At 40.2% G+C, this 21,100-nt stretch overlaps 1 protein-coding gene across 1 annotated transcript in view; it reads left to right on the forward strand.

The window, feature by feature from the left end:
* reep3b (receptor accessory protein 3b) overlaps nt 1-21,100 on the forward strand; it is a 54,182-nt gene continuing 33,082 nt past the window's right edge. Inside the window, exons 1-2 of the mRNA XM_043712295.2 lie at nt 1-108; nt 16,179-16,251. Coding sequence (XP_043568230.2) covers nt 77-108; nt 16,179-16,251 — 105 coding nt within the window. The 5' untranslated portion in view covers nt 1-76. The remainder of the gene's footprint in view (nt 109-16,178; nt 16,252-21,100) is intronic.

Consider the following 21,100-nt stretch of genomic DNA (forward strand, 5'->3'; position numbering starts at 1 on the left):
GCCTGGGGCAGTGGGGAGGTTGACGGAGTCCGAGTGAGGGTGGCGGCGGTGAGGAAACGTCAGTGTGCTCGCTCCGATGGTGTCGTGGATCATCTCCAGGACTGTGGTGTAAGTGGAAGCGGCGACAGTTCTGGGGCTGAGTTTCGGTCCGGGGGTCGCGGTATCAACTCCTTCCCAAAGCGGCGTTGGTTAGCTTCGGCCTCCGCTGTACAGCCAGGCCGCTTGAGTAAGGCCCCTGTGTCCGGTCAGCGCATCAGTCGGCGGCGGCCTGACCCTGAGGCAGCCTCGCTGTGTGGATCATTCCTCCAGGAAGATGCTCACTAACACACTGCGGGGGGTGGAGGGGGGGTTTCGGTCTCTCCCAGTCCCAGTAACCGGCCACTAAAGGACCGACGGCTCCAACTTGTCAAGAAGCCCGTCCTAACCCAGCCAGCGAAATGCCAAACTCCTGCGCAACACCTCCATTCAAAATGGCTTTGTGTGTTTCTTTTTGTCGGAGGTTAGTGAATTGTGTTTTTGTTTTGGCATCATGCCATGGGGATATGGAGCTTTTCTTTTACACAAACAAGAAAGCCCAAAAGCGATGGAGACCAGTGATAATTTTCAGTTACTGGCGCTTCGAATAATGTTCTTAAGTTGATAGTATATCAAAATAAACTGAGGAAGTCGGCCGCAGTCTTTGGATTGTTTATAGAATCTACTGGCGAACTACGAGATGCCAATTTATTTCTTACCTGCCTTTTTTTTAGTAGAGTGTTGGATAAGCTTGATGCTTATTCAAGAATGCAGCAAAACGTCCCAAAGTGCTTTGGCTGTATTATTTGGCACTGGCAACAAATGTAATAACTCTTCTGAGGTGGTATCCTTTCGTATAGATGTAGCTGGTACACTAATTTCTAACATTCGTGTATCTTCACTTGAGTTGTGCTTATATCCATTAAAATTTCCCTGAGTTGATTTATCTATCATAGATAGGAATTCCTTTATTTTTCGTTGTGGAGTTATCCCGCGTGATTGTTCTAAATAATGTCAGGAGAAAGTGAGGACTGCAGATGCTGGAGATCAGAGCTGAAAATTGTGTTGCTGGAAAAGCGCAGCAGGTCAGGCAGCATCCAAGGAGCAGGAGAATCGATGTTTTGGGCATAAGCCCTTCAGGAATGAGGAAGGGCTTATGCCCGAAACGTCGATTCTCCTGCTCCTTGGATGCTGCCTGACCTGCTGCGCTTTTCCAGAAACACAATTTTCAGCTCTAAATAATGTCAGCACAAGCAGTCGGTATTAAAAATGTATTTATGAAACTTGAATGCAGCAAAACGTCCCAAAGTGCTTACGAGGCATAATGAATTGTATGGAGTTAAAAATCGAGATAATTAGGAATGTTGACTAAAACTGTGTTGGGAATATTCAAAGATCTTGGATGGAATTTTGAATGATAGGTCTTGGTGATTGATAGCACTGCTGACAGGAACAGTTGAAGGGAGATGGGAGTCAGATGAATGTAGAGTTCTGTAAGAGGGTTTTGGGAGATTATGAAGATAAAATAGTGTGAGATTGAATATATTTAAATTAGCATGTTGGGTAAGGTTGTCAATGGATGCTATTGAACATTGGGATCTGGGTGAACTGGACTTGAATCTGTGACAGGAATAGTTAAGGGGAGGTGATTGACTTGTGGTAATGTCATTAGACTATTAATCCAAAAATCTTTGAGGAGAAAGTGAGGTCTGCAGATGATGGAGATCTGAAGAAGGGCTTATGCCCGAAACGTCGATTCTCCTGTTCCCTGGATGCTGCCTGACCTGCTGCGCTTTTCCAGCAACACATTTTCAGCTATTAATCCAGAAACTCAGGTAATGTTTTGAGGACTTGGGTTCGAATCCTACCATGATGGAATTTTTATTCAATTAAATAAAAATCTGGAATTAAGAAACTACTGAAGAAGCCATCCTTTCAGAATTTGCAAGGGTCACAAAAACCGTTCTGTCTCACTTTAGAGAAGGAAATCTACCAACCTCACCTGGTCTGGCCTAAACATGACTCTAGACACCAATATAGTTGATTCTGAAGTGGCCATCATCATTATCTCTGGATATGCCCTATCCCACTGGCAGGACAGATTTAGCAGAGGTGTCAGCATAGTGGTATACAATTGGGAAGGATTGCCCTAATTATCTGGAATGTTTTCTCTGGACCCCATGAAGTGTCTCAACTTCAAACATGGGCAAGGAAACCTCCTGCTGATTACAACATACTGTCCTCCCCTGGCTGATAAATCCCTCCATGTTGAACAATACTTGGAGGAAGCACGGAGAGTGGCAAGGGTGCAAAAGATACTCTGGGTGTCGCTCAGTAGCAGCAGAACTGGTCAGGTCAGGTCAGGTCCTAGATACTTGACTGGGTCTGTAGTATATGGTGAGGGAACCAACAAGAGGGAAAAGCATACCTGTCTTTTCCAGTCTACCAGCTGCGGATGCATCTGTCCATGACAATATCGGTAAGAGTGACCGCCGCAAAGTCCTTGTGGAGACAAGTCTCGCCCTCACATTGTGAATACCCTCCATCATGTTGAGTGGCACTATCACAGTGCTAAATAAGACAGACTTTGAACAGATTGAGCGAACCTGCACATCTATCAGGCAATGTGGTCCATCAACAGCACAATTGTACTCCAGCACAATCTGTAACCTGATATGCAACCCTATTAACCATCACCATTGAACCAGGATTGATCACCTGACTCAAAGGAGAGTGTGGAAGGGCATGCCATGAGCAGCAGTGGACATACTTAAAAACGAGGTATTAACATGGTGAAGTTTGCATACCAAACAATGTGAGCAGCAAGCTTTGGGCAGAGCTAAGCGATCTCACGACAAATCCGAGGTAAGCTCTGTAGTCCTACCGCATCCGATCTTGGATGGTGGTGGAGGATTAAACAATTCACTGGAGGAGGAGGCTCCAAAATATTGCAAACCTCAATAATAGAAGAGCTCAACAAAGATGCAAAAGATAAAGCTGAAGCATTTATAGCAATCGTCAGTCAGAAATGCCAAGTCCCCATCCCCACCACCTCCAGTCGTCCCCAGTATTAAAGGTTGCAGTCTTCAGCCAATTTGATTTTGCTCCACATGGTATCAAGAATGGATGGAGGCACTGGATACTCCAAAGGCAATATCATCCTGACAGTATAACTGAAGACCTGTGCTCTAGCACTTGCTGTTCCAGTACAGTTTTCAATACTGGTATCTGCCCAACAATGTGGAAAATTGCCCAAATATGTCCTGTCCACAAAAAAAGGACAAATCCAAAGCAGCCATTTACTGCTCCATCAGTCTTCTGTCAATCAATAGTGAAGTCATGGAAGGTGTAATCAGCTTTGGTATCAAGCAGCACCTGCTCAGCAATAACCGACTCAGCGACACTCAGTTCAGATTCCATCAGGGCCACCCAGCTCCTCACCTCATGATAGCCTTGGTTCAAACATGGACCAAGGAGCTGAGAGTGGTGTGGGGTGGGGGTGGGGGTGGTGGTGGCGGTGGTTTTGGGGGGAGAAGAAGAAATGGTCTCTTGAATCGCCTTCTGCACCATGTTGTTGTGGTCAGCTGACATGCACATCTTTGTTGGATTGTGGGAAGAAACCCACGCAGACACAGGGAGCATGTGCAACCTCCAAACAGGCAGTTGCCCAAGACTGGAATTGAAGCTGGGTTCCTGGCGCTGTGAGGCAGCAGTGCTAGTTGGAGATCAATCATCTCAGCTCCAAGACATCTCTGCAGGAATTCCTCAGAAGTGTCGAAGGCCCAATTATGTTAAGTTGCTTCATCAGTGACCTCTCCTCCATCATAAAGGTTGGAAGTGGGTATGTTCATGAATGATTGCATGATCACCATTCGTGACTGCTCAGACCAAGCCATATCCAGGTTTGGTCTGACAAGTAGCAAATACTATTTGTACCACACAAATGCCAGGCAATAAATATCTCCAATAAGACCGTCTAGCCATTACCCATTTTGATTCACTGCAACCCTTATTATCAGCATCCTTCGGGTTACCATTGACCAAAAACTCAACTGGACTCGTTATATCAATGTAGCGGCTAAAAGATAGGTCAGAAACTAGAAATTCTGCAAGTTCACTCACCTGACTTCACAAAACCTGTCCCCCATCTACAAGGCACAAGTCAGCTGTGTGATGGAGTAGTCTCCACTTGTCCAGCAACACTAAGGAAGCTTGGCAAGCATCTCACTTGATTGGCACCACATCCACAAGCTTCTACTCCTTCTACCACCAATGTTCAGTCGTAATAAGGTGTACCATCTAAAAGATGGTCTGCAGAAATTCACCACAGCTCTTTGGACAGCGTGTTGCAAACCTACGACCAATTCCATCTCAAAGGACAACGTGAGATATCTGGGAACACCCTGCAAGTTCCCCCCAAGCCATTCACTGTCCTGACTTGGAAACATATCGTCATTCTTCCATTTGCTGGGTTAAAATCCTGGAATTCCATCTCTCAGGGCATTGTGTCAACCAGTAGCATGTGGACTGCAATGGTTCAAAAAAGGCAACTCGTCACCACCTTCTGAAGGGTAGCTTAGGGGCAGGCAATTAAAAATGCTGGTCAACAGAACTGCCCATGTGCCATGAGTGAATTTAAAATATATATATAAGAATGTGAGTATTGAAATTTGGGTAGTAGCAATAGATAGGATAAATTAATCACATTGGTAATGTTACGGCTAGTCTTTGCATTTGCGATGAAAATGATAGTTTAATGCTCAGCTGAATGGAAGGGATGTGATTAGTGACTGGGGAATAGAGAAAGTTTGGACTGTAATCGTCAGAGTAAACTGGTGTGTCCAGTTGCAAGTGGAATTTGCTCAGAAAATGTAATTGCCTATAGTAATTGTGTATGAGGAGTCTAATCTTGATAAGCTTAAAATAATTAACAAAGAACCAGACGACATGAGAGAAAACACTGCCTGAAAGGAAGAAACTTTTTAATAACTCTCGAGGAATTAGACAAATGCCTCGAGAACCTTTCAGTGTTTGAGCGAATAGCAGATTGGTGAGACTAATAGGATCGTCCTTTTAAAATTTCTGGCACAGCCATATTAGGCCAAACGTCCTCCTGTTATTCAATGAAAAGTGCATGATAACTGTCTCAATACTGGGCAATTATAATCTATTCTATAAATTATTCCTTTATTTCTATCTAGTATGAACAAACTGTGGTAACTTTTTTTCTCTTTGTGCCAACATGGTGAATGAGTATATCTTGTCTCTATTCAATTCCCCTTCCCATTTCCACTCTTGACATGTCATCCCAGTCTCCTCCATTGCTGCAATGAATCAAATTGGAGGTACGGCACCTCATCTCCTGCCTGAGTTCTCCAATTTCAAATAACCTTGCCACCCATTCCCCAACTCCCTTTTCAGGCCCATCTCCTCCCTTCCATCCCTCCAACTGACCCTTCTCTCCGGCTACCAACTGGACTCATTCCTCCTCTTGACCATCTAGGTTGTACCTACCACCTGTATTTACCTATCCACTACATGACCACTCTGACCCTCTTCCCACACCTCCTCTCCTCCCTGAATAGACTGGAGAGAAAACATCTAGAACTCTACAAACTGAAGTGTGGAGTACAATCTTAAACTTAATTACACAGAAGTGATAAAATTTTAGAGTATTTAAAACAGGAGAATGCTTAATCATACCTTTTTAATATACAACTTTTTCAAGGCTTTTGTACGGAGACTAATAGTCTTAATCTTATTTTAGTGATTTCAGGGTGCATTCATTAATGAGCTTATGGGTGAATGTAAAATGATGGATAGAAACCTGAGAATTTTGCATTGCACTGCATGCAGACTCCACTTTCAGGAGCAATGACAATGAACTCTGACTATTCTGTCACCATTATAACACAATCTAGGCTGTTCTAATGATTGTGGGAAGGGGGCCATTTGGCATCTTGTGTTTGTGCTTATGTTGTTCAGGAGCAAGGGGTGAATATTCAGCTGTTGATCTGCAACAAAATGCTGCACGCCATGTATAGTTAGATCTTCTGGTCTTCATAGGGATCATGAGAAGTGTCGTGTTACTTGAGCATAATGTTCCTGAAATGCAGACAGCATATCCTTTGCTTTTAATTGGGAATTTGTTTGTTTGAATTTTACTATTTAATTGAATCCATGGGGAAAATTAAAACAAGCAGTGTGTGAGACAGAACAATAAAACAGTTAAAGGCTGGTGCAGATTGGTCTTAAGAATCCTTCAGAGCTATGTGATGTCCACATTATTTTTAACTCCTGTTATCTGAGTGATTTAGACTATTTGTCAATTTTAAGTATTTTTATTCTGTCTGTCCACATTTGATTTTGTTCACGCTATAATTATACTTGTCAGTGGAGACTGAACTAAAATATAGCGTGGCTAGTTTATGCAGTCTGTTTGTGTTGAAAATGTAGACCAATTAATTTACAGTGGATTCATGAAGATAAGGACTGAGAAGTGTTACTTTAAAATAGGAACAGAATTGTATGTCCACCCTCTTGTCCAGTCACCAGTTGGTCTCTAACACCTGTTTCATTTGCCAATGGTCGTAATTCCCCATTTGAAATCCAATGTTAATGACAGACTAACTTATCATAAGATTTTGTGAAATGCACATCCTGTCTCAACCTCTCTTATGTTTTGTCCATGTATTTTTGCTGCTGAAAATGTAACAGAATTATGGCTTTACAGTAAATGTAGCAGAGTCATCGCTGTTCCCAGGAGGAGACATTCATTTTGTCCTTCTGTGAAATGAACTTGTGTCCTTCGCTGAACAAGTCAGTAGATGTGGTTTCTTCCAGTGTAATGAAAAGGTGTTTATTCCAAGTAAATCTTTGAGCTGAAGTCTGTGTTCGCTTGTGATTTTTTTTTTAATTCTTGGGTTTCCATTATGAATGAACATCAATTTGAAGAATAACTCTGAATTTGATCGCAGTTTTTGCAACTTTATATAATTAATTTCAGGCAGATCTGAAATAATAGTTTTATTAAAAATCTCGTAGTTCTTAAGCATTGTTTCAAATTTTCAGTTGAGAGAGTTAAGTTCTGTAATGTTCTTTTTTTCTCTCTAGCATTGTTGTTGGTTAAACCTCTTTTCCTCAAAGCAGTTATCATTGAATAATGATGCGTCAGCACTTTCATCTGACTTTGGTTGTAGAATCATTGAGATTTACAGCACGGAAACACCCTTTGGTACAACTTGTCCACCCTGACCAGATATCCTAGATGAATCTCATCCCATTTGCAGTTTTTGGCCTATGTCCCCTCTTAAACTCTTCCTAAACCCATCCACATGCCTTTTGAAATGTTGTAATTGTACATGCTTCCCAGGACCTTAGCATTAAGTCCTACCCTGATTTGCTTTTCCAAAATGCAGCACCTCCCATTTATCTAAATAAACTCGATGGTTGCAGCAGCTTGCTCCTGTCTCGGTGCAGCAGTTATCTGTGGATTTAAAGGAGCTCTTTTTTTTCCTCAGACTCCTATGATGTGGACATTTAAAGTACTTTACCTCAGCATTGCAAAACCCTAACCTTGCTTCCACTCTCCATGTTGCCAAATCTAGATTGTTACCAATGCTTCAAAATCCCATTCAGATTGGCCTCCAGTTTTTGTTTATATAAGTACTTCAGAAAGTTAGTACCATTTTTTCATGCTTTCAAAGTTCCATTTGCAAATGCTTGATGGATTCCATGTCTCAGATTCCCTCACTCCAATGTTAAGTCCACATTTTTCCCCACTATTCTCTGCCCATCTGTAGGTGTCATCAATGCTTGTCTTTCTTTGATCTCAAACCTTGTGAATAATTTGAAGTATTATCTCTTTCAGCTTTTGCCTACTGCATGGCCCAATAAAGTTATGATTTTCTGCTATCATCTGGCCTCTGCCTAAGTTTTCTCAGTGTGCATGGGATCACTGTGTTGCATGCTCAGACCCTATTTCCATTATTTTAGTTTTGTGCTATGCGGTTTGGTGAAAAAAAGTTTTAAGATATGGAAATTGAAGGGATCATAATACCTATGTACTACATTTGCTTTAGGGAGGAGATATGTAATGGCAAGAATTGTGCAAATATTTTAAGGAAGAAAACATTTGCAGTTCAATGCCAAAGTATTTTGACCCTCTATATGAAGAGACCAAGAAAGGGTGACAGTGACATCTGCAAGCTGACTTTGTTTTCCTTCAGGAACAACTTGTATTGAAGATTAATTTCCTGTGAGCAATGTGTATTTCCCTGCATTATCTTCTGACTTATCTGGCACAATGTTATGGAAACTTCATATTTAATATTTGATTTGAATTAGCAGATGAATGCATTCAGCCTCATCATGTTTGAACAAGTTTACAGCCAAGTAGTACTTTATTGCAGTTTTAGTAGTCAAAATTCACTCCGCAGCTGTCAGTTTTAAGCAATTGGTTGTTGTTTAGCATAACTTTGCACTATTCTTGATTGGCATAAGTGAAAGGAAGCTGTGTGGGGCCAGATCAAGTTGATTTTTGTTCATGTAGCAGTTGCTGGTTGCTGATTATAATGAAGATTGAAGGGTCACTTGCAGTGATATGACAAATGCTTGAGTTTACCGATTCTCCTGAGAAAGATACTGCTGTAGTGTCGTTAATATTTCAAGTGAATTGAAACAGACGGACTTATGGTAGTTGAACTGGTAATGTAACATTCTTCAAATTCGGGTGGTGACCAGTTTGATTCAGAGTACCCTTGAAAGTTTTTACCAGAGCCACCTGGAACTTAGAGACTTTGTGATTTAAAGGTTTGTTTGTTGTTTCTGATTAAGTTGGCTTTTTTTTTTAAGCAGAAGTGTATTGTCTTAGATCCAAGGAAGAGTGTGGTTTGAATTCTGAAATGCAATGATTGGATAGCTATAAGTATGAAGATTGCAGCATGCAATAGATTGAAACTTGGAAATCATCCCCGCAGAAAGCTGTGGGTCCAAGGAAGTTCCAATCGAATTGCTGTGCTAGTCGAAACCAGTATCTGAAAAGTCAGTGAGCCAGTTTAAAATTAGAGCTGTGGAAGCTGGAAATAATCTGAGCTTCCACAGACTTGTTAGAATAAAGAAAGCAGACTATATTCATAAACTTTTTTGATTGATGAGAGCAGCTGAAACCAGAAATTGAACCTGTTTAAACTTAATGCTATTGTGTGAAACATTCCTGGATACTGTTTTACCAATAGTTGGAACATAAGGAAGGAGGTTGGGGCATCTGCTTTCACATTGACACCAATAATTACTTTTGCTAGAAAGAGGTTTTAGTAAATGTGCTGCTACTGTTTTGAAAAAAAGATCTCATTGCATAATTATGTTCTTAAGGAAATAATGGAACAAGAAAAAGCTTTAAACTTTGTGGTAGAACATGCATCTGTATTCACAGGTCATCACCTTATCTCAAAGCATCTTTTCTTTCATACAAATGTATACAAGTTCCCAAAGTGGTTCCTGGTGTCTGCAGTCTGTTGTTGTTGCCCTGTTCACATGTTACAAAGTATGAAAAATAACTTTGCTTATTATCTTTCCTTGACCCTTGTTGCAAAGTAAGGATAGCAAAGTTCAGTGACATGTGGAAGTTGGAAATGCTGCACATTGCCAAAATCTCAGATTTTCTTCACTGGTAACTGGCAGGTTATATTAAGGTGGACAAGTGGATGTAGTGGACTCAAAAACCTTTGGTAAGGTGGCGTATGAGATTTTCCGACATGTCAATGAAACAAACTGCTGACAGGACAATCTGGGTAGGAGAGTAAGCTGTGACGAGAAGACAGATTGCAAGAGGATCTAGACTACTGAAGTGAGAGGACATGGAGCTATCGATGGAATTTCATATGGAGAAATGTCCATTTTGATAGGAAAACTTAAAATTTTTAGTATATGATTTTCAGAGGAACCTGAGTATCCTAGTACATAAATTGCAAGGATAATGTGCAAAGACAGCTCCAATTGTCAAAGCGTATGATGTGTTTGCCTCAGTATTATGTACGAGTGAGAGAAAATCTTGGTGCATTTATGTAGTGCTTTGGTGAGACTGCATGTTGTGTAGTTTTGGGTGCTTTCCTGAAGGAAAGGAGTACAGTGCAGATTTACCATACCAATTATTGGGAAATTGAGTGGCTGAATCCTTGTGCATATTATGTAACTGGTAGTCAAGGGAGAGAATGAGAAGAGTTCTATGTTAGTTGCAGTTTGTTTTCTTTTCAAAATTCTCACTTGCCTATATTGTTAGGCCACTGCTGAGCATCTTGTATTTAAAATGCGTAATAAATGAACTATTTCTGCATTTAGGGAATGATGCGAGAGATTCAGGTCTTACTGTTGCAAGTTAATGAACACTCGAAATAATGAGCCAGTCTACTTTTTTTCTGCCCTTGGGATTCTGGTATCTCTTTAGCATTATCATAGTTAAATGAGTATATTGTAACAGCATCCTGAATCATTTGGAAGGGGTTTGCATTGCTGTTTTCTAATGGCAGCCACTTATGCTGTGAAGTCAAGGAAAAGCATTTCAGATTTTTGTATCTAAAGCAACCAAGAAAAACCTTGATTGATCTTGAGAAAATCATGAATTTTGTTTTTAATGTAACTGATGACTGCCTAGTCAGGTAAAAATGGCAGATTTACCTTTCGTTAAGACTTAAGGGAGCTAGGTGAGTTTATTTAATAATCCAGTATTATAGTTTCACTGTCACAATTGTATATACTGGTTTATTTATTCACATATATTTGATGAACTGCATTTGAATTCTGTAGAAGTTGAGAGATTTGAGCTCCTCCTTATGAATCGTTAGTCCAGATTTCTGACTTACTGGTCCTGCACTGTGCCACCCCATATTGGCAATGTAGCACTGGTGGCCCAGACATAGGAAGAACATTATTAAGCTGGAGAAGCTCAGAAATGATTTAGGATGTTGCTGGGTCTGGAAGATTTGAGGTACAAGGGGACGATGGACAGGCTGGGATTATTTTCGCTGGAGCACAGGAGTTTGAAAGATGACCTTAAAGTTTATAACGTCATGAGGGGTAGAGATAGGGCAACTACCATTATTCCTTTATCTGCGGTGGGCTATTTCAAGAGTAGTGGACACATTTTTCAGGTGTGAGTAGAAGTTGTTTAAAAAAAAAAGTATGAGGGGCAAATATTTTTCAGAGGGTGGTTCATGTGTGGAATGAACTTCCTGAGGAAGTGGTGGATGTGGGCACAATTGCAATGTTTAAAAGTCATTTGGATGAACAGGAAAGGTTTGGAGGGATATGGGCCAGGAGCAGGCAGGTGACACTAGTTTAGTTGGGGATTATATTCAACATGGACTGTTTGGACCAAAGGGTCTGTTTCCGTGCTATATGACTCTGACTTGTGGCTGGTTGGAGTGATGGTTGATACTAAATCAAGGCACAGAGTTTCTCAATGTTTCAGTTGAAAGCCAGACTTGCTTCTTCCTCAGTGTTGTTGATTACCATTCTATCAACAGTTGGTGATTTTAACTTGAGTTGCAGCATTTTGATATGTTCATCTCCCTCTTTTTTTTTCTGCTTCAACTGATTTGTGAATCACCAAATGCGGATTTCCCATGACTAATATATTGCTTTCGAGAGCCACTTGTGTTTATTGACTTGGATTAAAGAAAATTTTAAAATCAAACTTTGCTAAGTTAAACCAGTTAGCTCCATAAATTTTATGACTAAAATACGAGCCTTTTAAATCTGTTAATTCACCACATCGCAGTTTTAAATTATTGAATAACGTATAAAAATTTATCAAGAATATTTTTCTCATTAAATCATGGTGCAATAACCAGTGTAATGAGTAAATTAAAGTAAGTTACGCCTAACCTGACTCTGTGCTCAAAAAATATCCAGCTTAACTTGTTTAGAGCTTGGTTGAAGTCTAAATAATAAGAATTAGATGAAACACCCAATGGTGGTGACTTCAAACTTGGCTATATTAATTAAGGCATAGAGTACAAAATTATCAAGTTATTGTTAAACACCTCTTCAAATACCGGTTAGGCCCTAAACAGGGTACTGTGTTGCTTATAATTGTGGGTACCCTTGCATGAAGGTGAGTTTATTTTGCATGTGGGGCCAACGTCTAACTGTTTTTTAAACTAATGCCAAAAGAAATACGAGTTGCTCTGAATATAAATTCTATTAAAATTCTGCAATATTTTGAGCCATTTATGCCAATGCTGGCAATTGCTTTGCTAAACTAGTGCAAGAAAGTGGAAGCCATGGTGGAAGCTGTCTCCATATTTGATCTGACTTATTGAAACAAAATTGGATATCCGCTTGCAGTGGGGATTTATACTTGCACTGGAGAAATGCTTGGAAATACATCAATTTTCTGCTGTGAGGATTCTTGCAAGTGCCATCCTGCATCCTCCTACTTGATGGTTTTTTTGATGCTTCATCACAATGAATGTTTGTGAAGTTTTGAGAAATGGAAAGCATAGCGTAGTGATTTGTTTTTTTTTGGCTGTCGGACTGATATATGCTCTTGAGAATTAAAAGCAAGAGGGTCTATGGCTATAGATAAAAATGGCAAATGTTGGAAATATATTTGTCAGCATTTACAGAGAGAAAGAGAGTTTGGTCAAACCCATTGTTTACAAAACATTGCAGGTATTAAACATTGTCTGAATATCTTTCCACAGGTTCTGTTAGACCTGCTGAGCGTTGCCTACATTTTGTGAATTTAGTCCACTGTCATGTCTCCCCCCATCCTTGTTTGGTGTTTCTAAGCCTTTCTCAGGAGTTGCAAATGCAGCCACACAACATGTGCCTCTTTTTTTATTTGTGCATTGCTCGATTCCTGTAAAAAAAAAAAATCATTTTTATCCGAGCTGGTCATAATTTAAAGTTTGTTTCTTTTGTTCTTGCTTATCTGCCATTCTTACTGTTAATTTATTCTGTCCATGTGTTGTTATACATGGCAAATATCCGGTATTTTCAGCTTTGTTCATCCCACAAGATCTGTGGTTCTTGAATGTAATTCATAGTGGGGAGTTTCTGTTATCGGATACTGACATTATGTGTGACTGTTTGTTTGAAGATAACTATGAAGCATCTGCATTGATGTTTTCTTTCAAAACTTGAATCTGCAGTTTTAATTGATGTAGTAATCTGGTTGTGAAATGCATTTATCAGACAAGTTGTGTGAACATATATCCTTACACAGGAGACTTTGTTCCTTTTGTATGGGAGAAAATAACTGAGCAAATGACAAGAGGAAGCGTTCAAGAAACTCTGTTCTGGCAGTATCTGGAGAGAGAAACAGTTAACATTTGAAGTTCATATGACTCTTCAGAAGTTCTCTCTCTCTCTCCACAGGTGTTTCTAGACTTGTTGAGTTTCTCCACTGTGTTTTCGTTCTCACTATCAGCATCCACAATATTTTGCTTTTAAAATAGCTGAGCACCAGGTTCATTTGAATTCGGGCCATTTTTAGCATAATTTGGGTAACAGATTTGGCTGAATTCGGGTCAACTGTGGTGTAATACACAATCATCTGACTGAGTACAGTGTGTGGTTGGAAAAAAAATGATATGTCAAAGGTTGTTGTCTGCAAGTTCCGTGCTAACTTTGATAATGTAAGACTTGTGTATATAAGATTAGAGTTTTAGTTGAAACCAGAGTGAAAGCATGGCTTTGTTCCCATCTGGTTTTTCTGGCAAGTTGCCATATGTCTGCAGACAAGATGTGCGTGCTCAAGCCTACATGTTGGCTTGGGTTTGAAGTGTAGTTCATACTCAGAGTACTTTGGGTTTTTAAAGCCATCTTAGAAATGCGAGTCTTGTGGTTACAGTGTTTATTGATTTGTAGAACAAACATTTCTAGATGTCTTTGCATCCACCAAAGTGTGAAAATGATTGTGAAAGCCGATCTAAATACAGAAGTGTTTAAGATATATCTGTCATGATTCGGAGATGCCGGTGTTGGACTTGGGTGTACAAAGTTAAAAATCACACAACACCAGGTTGTAGTCCAACAGGTTTAAGTGGAAGCACACTAGCTTTCGGAGCGACACTCCTTCATCGGGTGATTGACAATCACCTGATGAAGGAGCGTCACTCCGAAAGCTAGTGTGTTTCCAATTAAACCTGTTGGACTATAACCTGGTGTTGTGTGATTTTTAACTAAGATATATCTGAAGAGCTTGAAGAACAAGCTCCCAACAAGCTTATTTGTTGGGAATGAAGAATCGATTCAGTGTTTGAATACCTTTTGCATGTTGTAATGTTTGGAACAGAAGCAGATGGGCATATATCAAGTCATAAGCAAATCACCTATTATCTCTCTTGTATCATAAAAGTAGCTTATCATTTTCTCACCAATGTGTTGACAAACGGTGAGTGTTGTTTTACTTAGAAGTCCGGTGTAGTGAGCTTGGAGAAAATGTTTTGTATTTCAATGATGGGGGACCATATTCTGTACTTGTGGGGGAAAAAAACCTTTGATTAGTAAGACAGGAATTGATGTTTGTCTTCACTTGGAACATTTTTTAAGCATGTTTTTAGTTCAGTATGTATAATCAAATGCCATGTGCTAAATTGCATTTTTGGTCGTTAATCAAGCAGTTGTTCATTTGATCTCACTCTCTTGTTCATATGTTGTATAATCTTGAGGAGTTAATAATATGCAAAGATGGAGAACAGTGAACGTTTGATCATTTTCTATGCTTTATACCTGTGGAACATTAGATCTCCGCATGGAAATCAGCAAGTTGAAGCAAAATAAATGTCTGCGGCAAGCAGGATTGTATAAGCTGTGGTCTGAAGGCCAAGTGAGGTGTGGAAGCATGTCTGTGAAAGCAAGTTGGGGTAATCTGAAGCATCTAATTTTTCACCCACAGCTAAATCAAATGAAAACCTAGCAGTTGCCACTGTGTGGTGTCTCCAAAGTTCAGTGCAGAGTTACAAACTTTGAAAGTGTATCTGTAAAATTAGATGAGGCAGATGTTAAGTAATGCACGCATTTATTTTAGTCCTTCAACGAATGTGTGTCATTAGCAAGGCAGGTCTTGATTAGCTGCCCTTAATTGCCCTTGAAGGTGGCAGTGAATATGTCAACTGTCAGTGTATGTTGAAGAAAATTTAGCACACAGCAGGGGCCATTGTACTGGAGTGCAGTTGTCTGGGAAGGCTCAAATCCTATCAGGACACTACCTCTGAAGACTAACAGAGGTTCGACCATATCAATCAATCATTTGTCCCTTTTCACAATCGAATTACCACTGCAATCTTGCTGTTTCACTTATTTTGGTCAGAACTGTGAAGTATTGAGATAGCAGTCAGCTCTAAAATTATTGCAGCTGCCCAAAAGCTAGGTTTCTAGTGGACGGCATGGTGGCACAGTGGTTAACACTGCTACCTCACAGTGCCGGAGACCCGGGTTCAATTCCCGCCTCAGGCGACTGACTGTGTGGAGTTTGCACGTTCTCCCCGTGTCTGCGTGGGTTTCCTCCCACAGTCCAAAGATGTGCAGGTCAGGTGAATTGGCCATGCTAAATTGTCCGTCATGTTAGGTAAGGGGTAAATGTAGGGGTATGGGTGGTTTGCGCTTTGGCGGGTCGGTGTGGACTTGTTGGGCCGAAGGGCCTGTTTCCACACTGTAAAGTAATCTAATCTAATCTAATCTAAACATGTATTTATGGTATTTGGGAAGAAGGAGTATAAAACAAGTGTGGAGAAGGAAAATTTCCATATTTGGCAAAATGGGAGATCGGGCTGAATGGATTATCCTCCTGCAAGATGGAAATGAGTGAAACATTAAAATGTGTTTTAAAAACAGTGGTTTCCTGGAAAATGCTGATGTTTTCTCAGTAGTTGTGGATTATTTAGCTGAATTGGCTAGTGTGTGGTTCCAGAATGATGCCAGCAGCATTGTTTCAATCCTGCAGTGGCTGAGGCTGTTCTTGGAAGCCTTGCTGAATCATATTATCCCACACTTGATGTGGAGTAGTCCCTGTGCAGCTATATAACCAATTGTCTCCCTTTAATGGAGAGAGAAGTCTATTATCCTTGAGATACAGCTAATTGCCATTATTAGTGATTTTGTATAACTGAGTTGTATGTAATTTGTATCTTCTAACACTGCTTTCTCTTTTTCAACAGCCTTGTGTTTGGTACCTTATATCCTGCTTACTATTCATACAAAGCTGTGAAAACCAAAAATGTGAAGGAATATGTAAGTACTTTTTCGAATTTGATTTGACAACTCCTTGCACTAATCCTTATGAAATAACATATCTTCACACCTTATTTAAAAGAAACCTGACTACCAAAATGTAAAAGTAAATCTGATCTTTTGGGTCATAGAGAAGTTGGTTCCATGTGAAAGAGCCCAATTTATTGATTGGACATTCTATCCACAATTGGTGTCTTTATGTTGTAGCTTGTATATGAAAGCTAAGCACTGTGGAAGAGAGCAGTAATTTAGAAGTCTATTTGGCAGGATTTTAAGATGTCTGCAATAAATAATCAAAAAGGTGAATAGAATGTTGTAATTTCTGAAGGGATAGAACACAAAATGGTGAAAATTATGCTTTGGTGTTACAAATTGTTATGACAGGAGACAGCCAAATAAAATCAGCCTCACTAACCCTGTATTTGCAACACAGTAAAAGTAAGATACTCAATGACTCTCAAAATTGACCCCAATGGTTTCTAATCAGACTCTCGAATAACCAGTTATTCACAAAGTGTGGATACAGATAACAGACACCAGTTTTCTAGCATTGTGACAGTACTGTGTCTTTAAAGGAGATTTATTCTATGCTGTTTCTTTTGCAGAGAGGTGTAGCTAGAATGTCGTGGGTAATTAACTTCCAGCTCCCAGAGTGTTTGTTTTAGATAGAAGCGTGAGTGGATGGAGTTGGGCTCTCTCAGATCCAGGGTTTGAATCTTTGTCTCAGTTTGGGCTTGGAGTGAGTTGCTGAAGCTGATAGATACAGCTCTCCCTGTACTGCAGCAAAAAGCTTGAGTTCACTCTCTGTCGCTAGATTGTTTCTTTCAGTGTTCCTTTCTCCTGGACTGAAAGGGAGATAGCATGAGAGGAAAACATGTTTTGCTGAATTTGCCTTTGCCAAGGGTATGTTTATGGGATGCTCCAATATTGGAACGATTGATCACTAAAAATTAAACAAATAATTTTATTAAGTATTTCAGTTGAGCTACAAATATGCTAATTCTTCTGCTTTTGTTTGTATTTTGAATTTTGTAGGAATAAAGTGTGTTTTCCTTAAAGCCTGGTGGTGGACTCGTTGAATCACATATGGAACACAGGGCCCCTACACTTGCCTTTAAATAAAATGAAATGTTCGGGGTCTAGTTGATTTCCTTGGTATTTTTTGAGAGGCTTTGGTATGGTCCATAAGTGTAAACAAAAGATTTATTGATTTATTAGTAATATATTGGCTTATCAGAGCAAAGTTAAACCACAGGGTTATCCAATTAATGTCAATGATTTAAACCAGGTCTTTGTTGATTCAAGCCCTCCTATTTTGTCACAAAAATAGAATGACAAGCAGACACAGTTAAGGGATACATCAAATGGGTGGGTGGGGAAATAAATGAAGCAACTGGCCAGTTCACTTAAGTAGAATCCACGATCTGTAATCCCACTGGCACATGATTGTATTTTGCTTAGTTCTTGATGACATCGATGTGTGTAACTATTTTCCGGGAGGCTCCAAGGAATATTCATTTAATTCTTTTAACTGAGATTCTATTACCTGAACTTGCAATAACTTGATAATGAGAGGAAAGCCAGGAAGCAATCGGACTTCCGTCTTGTAGCTTTTGCGGGCATAATCCTCCGACTCCAACACCGATCAGAACCTAACTCAAGTGTTGGTTTTCTGTTGTTTTTCATTCTCTTTGCTAGACTGATTGGTACCATAACTCTGTTTCCTGTTTACTTTTAAACCTCTGCCATCTGTTTCAGCATGATCCATATCCAGGTTTAAAATGTCTGTGCAGCATTCTTTCAACAAGAATCAACATGCAGTTAACTTCCAGGTCTGGCCTTGTAATCAAATAATTGTTCACTTTGTTTTCAAGATACACTTCTGTTCACAGTCCAAAGGTTACCTTCAGCTCTCAATGCACAGCTCCAAATCAAAAATAATTTTTAAAAAAAGTTGTCAAATAATGAAAAATTAACATGGGTTTTAACAGATCATATCTGAAATAATGCATATTAACCTTAGAATCACTCGACTGATGCCAGGGCTAAAGGAATTGATAATAAAAGGAAAGGTGCATGCTATATCTACTTGCGGAAATAATTTTGGTGCGCTCTGATTTGAGGTATATCAGAATTCCCATGTAATGTGTTGAAACTGAGCCATCTCTTGAAATTTCCCAATTGAGAATGTCAAAGTACAAGAAGTAAAAGTTTTGGATGTAGGTTTGCTTGCTGAGCTGGAAGGTTCTTTTTCAGACGTTTCATCACCATACTAGGTAACATCTTCAGTGAGCTTCCAAACGAAGCACTGCTGGTGTTTCCTGCTTTCTATTTATATGTTTGGGTTTCCTTGGGTTCGTGATGTCCTTTCCTGTGGTGATGTCATTTCCTTTTCTTTTTCTCAGGGGGTAGTAAAAGGGATCCAACTGTGTGTTAATATAGTTCTGGTTGGAATGCCAGCGATCACTCATATGCACAGGGACATGAGTTCATGGTCTTCTCTGGAACAACAGTTTCTCAATTAACTATATAGTCATTTTACAGGGAGAAGCATCCAGATAAGGCACCATACATATTAATTGGGAGACCGTTACAATCAATGAGTATCAATAGTAAAGATTAAGCCATCTGGTGTTACACAATGAATAACTGACTTCACATAATGAATACTTTTCACCTAACTGATATTACAAACTGAATGCTACCTCATGGTGTTAAATGGCTGTGCATAATGAATGCTTTTTCACCTTGTTATCCCATTACCCTTGCCTCCAGCATCCCATTGTTAACTATATGTTCTTATCTGATCTGAGTCCTGCTCAGCTGAACCTCTTGTTTCACAAAACTCAGAACGCAACTCTTTCCCTGCCTGCTTATACCCTATACACTTTCTCAATGAGATATGTTGCTTTTAGTTGAATATCAAGCTAAGAAGTTAGTCTCTTCGACTTAGCATTTCACATAGAAAAGAGAGTCTTTTTCTCCACACTGAGAGTGCAGTGTGTCTGCTCTTGATTTTCCTTGACAAAATTTGACAGATGTGATTACTATTCAAAGTTATTTTTTTTTAAATGAACACTTGTGAAATAGGAGAGACAAATTGTTAAAAGTGAGCAAGGTTAAAATTGCAGGTAACTGGCTTGGTAGGAATAATGGTGTGTTTAAAAAGACTGCCAGGTGAACAGCACGGTGGTTGTATCCAGCTTGTTGACTAAAATGTTATTTGGAGTTATGCTGCCAATTCTTCGTTCCGCTTCCTTCCATCCCCTTTGTACTGTCTCAATTGCCTTCAAAACATACAGTTTGCTTTCTCAGACAGACTTCAGACACCTCCTTGCTTGTCATCACTTGAAGAGATTTTGTTTGCTTTAATCTCTCTTGCTAAATATCTCTCCAAGTGACCCTGCTTGTCTCTACTTGACGAGATTTGTTTGATTTAATTTCTCTTGTTATAAATCTCCTCCGGTCTTTTGTATATCCTTGGGTATCAGGTATAGATTGCATAAATGAATGCTACAGAGTTGCACCCATGCGCTCTTGTTGATCAAGCTGTCATAACTCCTCTCAGAAGTTCACGCGATATTGTTCCGTATCCTTTGACCTCAAAGGTCCTTGTCTCTTTCCATAGCCCTGTAGCACCTTGCCTACAGTCTTGTAAAAGTGAGGTGAATTGCTGAAAACATGAGAGAGTACGTAGCCTAATCCCATCTGAGATTTAGAACATTACAGCATAGAACAGCCAACGATGTTGTGCCGACCATTGATCCTCATGTAAGGTAAACCTAATGTACGAACCCTCAAATTTCTGTGACCATATGCATGTCCAGCAGTCTCTTAAATATCCCCAATGACCTCGCTTCCACAACTGCTGCTGGCACTTCCATTCCATGCTCTCTCAACTCTCTGTGTAAAGAACCCACCTCTGACATCCCCTCTATACTTTCCGCCAAACAGCTTAAAACTATGACCCCTCGTGTTAACAGTTTCTGCCCTGGGAAAAAGTCTCTGGCTATCAACTCTATCTATGCCTCTCATTATTCTTGTACATCTCAATTAGATCCCCTCTCTTCTTTTTTTCCAATGAAAACAGTCCAAGCTCAGTCAACCTCTCCGTAAGATAAGCCCTCCATTCCAGGCAGCATGCTGGTAAACCTCCTCTGAATCCTCTCCAAATCATCCACACCTTTCCTATAATAGGGCGACCAGAATTGGTCGCAGTATTCCAAGTGCGGTCTAACCAAAGTTTTCTCGAGCTGCAACAAGATCTCACTGGCTCTTAAACTCAATTCCCCTGTTAATGAAAGCCAAAACACCATATGCTTTCTTCACAACCCTGTCCACTTGGGTGGCAATTTTAAGGGATCTATGTACTTGCACACCAAGATCCTGCTGTTCCTCCACATTGCCAAGAATCCAGTGTGGGTGGCACAGTGGTTAGCACTGCTGCCTCACAGCGCCTGAGACCCGGGTTCAATTCCTGCCTCAGGTGACTGACTGTGTGGAGTTTGCACGTTCTCCCTGTGTCTGCGTGGGTTTCCTCCGGGTGCTCCGGTTTCCTCCCACAGTCCAAAGATGTGCAGGTCAGGTGAATTGGCCATGCTAAATTGCCCGTAGTGTTAGGTAAGGGGTAACTGTAGGGGTATGGGTGGGTTGCGCTTCGGCGGGTCGGTGTGGACTTGTTGGGCCGAAGGGTCTGTTTCCACACTGTAATGTAATGTAATCTAATCTAATTTCCTGTCTTTAATCCGTACTCAGCTTTCAAGTTCGACCTTCCAAACTGCATTTATCCAGGTTGAACTCCATCTGCCACCTCTCAGCCCATCTCTGCATCCTGTCAATGTCACGCTGC

This window comes from Chiloscyllium plagiosum, unplaced genomic scaffold (genome assembly GCF_037043375.1).
Source record: "Chiloscyllium plagiosum isolate Xiang-an unplaced genomic scaffold, Cpla_swu_hap1 HiC_scaffold_22, whole genome shotgun sequence".
Classification (NCBI taxonomy): domain Eukaryota; kingdom Metazoa; phylum Chordata; class Chondrichthyes; order Orectolobiformes; family Hemiscylliidae; genus Chiloscyllium; species Chiloscyllium plagiosum.